General features: G+C 33.5%; 1 protein-coding gene across 1 annotated transcript in view; it reads right to left on the reverse strand.

Moving 5' to 3' along the window:
• Positions 1-4,737, reverse strand: part of LOC106460063 (transmembrane protein 135-like) — a 63,535-nt gene that overhangs the window by 5,825 nt on the left and 52,973 nt on the right. The window contains exon 12 of the mRNA XM_022386678.1: positions 38-105. Coding sequence (XP_022242386.1) covers positions 38-105 — 68 coding nt within the window. The remainder of the gene's footprint in view (positions 1-37; positions 106-4,737) is intronic.

Genomic DNA, 4,737 nt, shown 5'->3' on the forward strand with positions numbered 1-4,737 from the left:
TTCTGACACAAAAATGTTATAAAAATTAATTATTTACCTATTGTCAGTTAGTCGGTTCAAAAATCGTATGTATGTCGGTTTTAAGTTGTGGGGTTCCATAAAAGCCTGAGGGAAAAGAAGCACTTGACTTAGTTTGTGAAAAGTAACATAAATAATATGACACAGGTAGAAATAAACATTTTTTTTTTCTTTTATGCAGGAACAACATCCTTTCCTAACAATAACCTTCCTCACAATCGTTTAGAAATAAATAATATGCAAATATAATTTACCTATTCCTATAGAAATAATAACTTGAAGAAACAAGTTATAAAAATTGTCAATTAAATAATTATGAATTACAACTATAACTACAACCAAAAAAGTTTTGTCTACTATACACATATATAAAACATCTAAGCTTTGAGCAACTGGCACCAAACCATGCTTTCAGTAACGATACTCTTTGCAGGATATGCTTTGAATTTTGATTAGAAGTAATTAAAAGAACATTTGCACAAATTTAGTAAGATGTAGGGATGGAAATGCCAAAAAGTACAGAAACAAGGTGGGGATAAATACACAAAACCATACCAAAATCACTACATAAGTAGCTAAATCTTTCCAAGAATAACTTTTTTCAAGAACTAAATGTTGAATTCCTGTTGCAGTAGGAATAAAAGCATTTAAATTGAATAGCGCTATACAATGTTACAGTGGCTAACAATCATAAGCTTGTAAGACTGCCATCCATACATCTTACTTAATGTTTGCAAATGTTTTTATTTTTAATATTATTACTTGTTTCCCCTCTCTTTTTTTCTGAAAACAATTTCAATGAAGCAGGTTGATAAGTGAACATCTGTTTTATTTTTATAATTCAATGATAATATATATTGTTAATATTGTATCAGTTTTGAAAGTTTCTCTAATTTTGGATTACACTGGGGGAGCCAGTGAAGCTGGAATGGTTCCTTCAGGATGGTGCAAGTATCTTGGAGTGTTGGACTGACATAAAGGGGATATTTACAGAACCCATGCCTTCCCACTTCACCCCAACTCACTGCATGTGCATACAATTGACTCCACCACATAATAGGGTTATGTCAATTAATAAGGAGGATATCATACAGATCCCAGGCTTGAAGTATGATACCATGCATACACACACACACAGCTGCGAAGCTTGGCCTCACTGATAATTTGAAGAAAAGTAGACTGCTATATAATGTACTGTTTTGATAATTAAAAAACTGGTTTTTAAAATTCAGACATCATTAAGATGGACACAGATCTGTCAGTTTTATTAATTATAATATATTCATTATATTAATTCAGATAATTTTCTCTATTTCCTTTTTTATTTTTACTGAAATTGTTTTGGCAGATATCATATTTGTGTAATTAAAAGCCACAAATGGTCATTATAGAACAATTTGTGCTACCATCTAGCGACCAGTAATGAAACTGTTATTTATGAAACATGGAAATAATGTTTTTATAAACTGAATTCACTGTTTTAATTTTACTTTTCATTACTTCCCCACAAAAATGTGTGGTAGAAGAACAGAATAATATTATCATTATACAAACTATGAAACATTTCATAATGGCAATTAGGTGCTCAAATAAGGCTGAAACTCAACTTAAGCAGTTATTCATAAGCATTCAATGATGAGGAACCCACTTTTGAGACTAATAATGATGATGATAATACCTTGTCAAAATGTTGTACATTTGCTGTTATGTTAAACTTATATTAAAGTTTTTCTTCATTACACATTCAAGCCATCTCCAACCATCATACAGTAACAGACTGAATGCAGTGATCAATCTTTTTCTCGGCCAATCCCTACATACTAAGCATAACTGTGCTTAGTGATAAAGCCTTCTAAGATTACCAAACCACTCAGAAACTCATATTTCTCTATACTTAAAAATATTGATGCAAATCATACCTTTTTTTTAACATATATAATGGTGGGCCATTTGGCCCACTAGTCAGTAACAGGGTAAGTGCCTTGAAAAGAAGAGAGAGCTGTTCTTTGAGTGCTTGCCAAAATAAAATCTGCTAAAGGTGAAGTGTACCCTAAACTACCAGCAAAGAAGATTCTATAGAACAGTGAAAAAAATCATATATGTAGGGCTAAGTGCTACTGAGGTAGGGATTGTTGAACGCCCCCTATTTTTGACTAAAATTATTACAATGTCAGCAGTCTTTTTTTTTTGGTTTGGCAAGCTAACTTCAACTCAGTTGAGTTCCATCTGAGTTCAATTCAAGGATATTCTAGTAGCCATGATACAGAGAATTGAGATGTTGCAACAATAAAAAATAGTTAACACACTGTCAAAAAAGTAACGAAATAATTAAAAATGTTAAAATTAACTTTAGAACAGTGTTTATTTTTAGGCATATTATACTTCAGCATCCTTAGGCTAATAAGCCTAATATTAGTACTATGTTGTCCAATTCTATTGGCATAGTTCTTGTTTTTTTATTGCAAATTTGATTGGTTCTTATTTTACCAGCCAAAAATTGATATGAAATGAAAGATCAAATTTTTTAAACTTCCATTATGCATACAAGTTGTTTTAGGTAACAATGAAAACTAATTTAAATTGCCTATCAAAATAAACATCCCAATCATATTAATAATTAGCAGTCCCTGTGTGTGACCAAAGGGTAAGTAAGGATTGTTTGTTTTGAATTTGACGGAAGGCAGCTAGTCATCACCACCCACCGCCAACTCTTGGGCTACTCATTTACCAATGAATAGTGGGATTGACCGTCACATTATAATGTCCTCACAGCTGAAAGGGCGAGCATGTTTGGTGTGACGGGGATTCGAACCCGCGACCATCAGATTGCGAGTCGAGCGCCCTAACCACCTGGCCATGCCGGGCCAAGTCAAGTCAGACTCTTAATAATCAACGAAATTTCTTTTATTATTATTTATTATTTTAATATTTATTATATTAAGACCCTATTTGAACTGCATATTCTAACAGTGGACACAATACAATCATAATAATCTTCAAGTCATCACAAACTCTTTTCAAACTTATAGGATACTTAGGTTTAAGATTTACATTATTGTTGCATTGAGTTATCGATATGATAATAAATAAATATCATACTTTTCAATTCAGTGTTTTTTTCATTTCAGACAATGCCCACTAATGAAAGAAACTACAAACACAAGAGTAATGAGTTCGCTAAAAATGCCAGAAAAACAACAACAATCAATTACTAAATGGGCCCAAAAAACTAAAAAGACAGTGGGTAGAGCCTCTGCAAGTACTGCTACTGCCTTGATCACCATGACTATCAGTATAGCCAAAACTTTTGCAACTGATATATGTTAGCCCTTCCTGTGACAACCACATCCAGTGTGGCCATCCCTCCTCCAACTACAACCACAATGATAAGTACCACCCTTCCTATATCAAAGACAGATGACATAGCAACAGAATGGTATTCTGGTATGAAACTTGATGCAGATTGGCTTGTCACAAAGAATGACAGTCTCAAATTATACAAAATGAAAAAAAAAACAGAAATAGGTCATTTATTAAGTGTTCAATCTGCAATGGCTATGAATACATCACAAGATGACATTATAAATGTGGTAAAGTGTCAACTGTTATTAGAATTCTGATGGAATAAAAAAAATCAGTTGAAAATAGTTTTGGACCATTTGAATTCTGAGGCTCATTGAAAGGTTGAAGAGCATCTCATGCTTAAAGAATCTTTGAACGAAAACTCTACAAATTATCCATGGTTTAATATCTTAAGCAAGGATTCAGCAGAGATTACAGTTTCTAATATGATTACCTTTTGATGCATACTCTGATAGTTAGTATGCTATAAACACCTACAACTTTTTGTGGCCTACAAAATATCTTACCAATATGGCAGCAAACCATTTGATTTCTGTTATGAGAGATCATGGCAAGGATCCTACTGTTCCAGCTTCTCAACCATCTGCAGGAGACCTTTACAGCAGAGAACCACTTCACTATGGGGAAATGCTGGAGTGCATTACAACCACTGAACATTGAACAAAAAATCTGAGTCAGAAACCGAATGATGCAATAATTTTTAGCATGCAAATTGATGGCAGCATTTCTGAGAAAATGGAAGACAACAAATTCATCAGTTGTAGTACTCTGCCAAAGGAGTTGAAAACATTATTCCTTGGTGTGCATACACCAGATGCATGTGGCACTGATGGTTTACTTGAATGTTATTTTCATGTATTTTATGAGTTAGATATTGATACATCAAAACTGGCTGGAGTAACTACTGATGGAGAAAGTGCCAACATTGTGAAAAGTAGTGGACTGTGGCAAATATTATTTGGTCACTTTGAAAGAAATTTATTGACTTTCTAGTGCTGTGCACATCGATCAGATTTAACAATAGAGCAAGTCATTTCAAGTATTTCTGAGTTTATAGTATGGAAAGCCAATTTAATCAGTGCTGCGACTTCAGAACATCAAAGAACCAACTCATGAAACTTACGGACATTTTTCCAGCAGTTAAAAGATTCCCCACCATCATAAAGTATGCTTTATGCAACATTTCTGTCAGCTGAACGATGCAGTTTTATTCAACCTCGAGTCGTGCGTACAGGTTTGAGAGTCCTTTGCTGAGACAGGAAGCTGTGAAGAGAAAGCTGATGCAAGAGGATTTTTGGTAGTTTGGAAAAACAACTGGTCTCTCATGGATTTCATCTTAAAATTTTTTCAAGTAAT

Source organism: Limulus polyphemus, unplaced genomic scaffold, assembly GCF_000517525.1.
Source record: "Limulus polyphemus unplaced genomic scaffold, Limulus_polyphemus-2.1.2 Scaffold700, whole genome shotgun sequence".
Taxonomy (NCBI): Eukaryota; Metazoa; Arthropoda; class Merostomata; order Xiphosura; family Limulidae; genus Limulus; species Limulus polyphemus.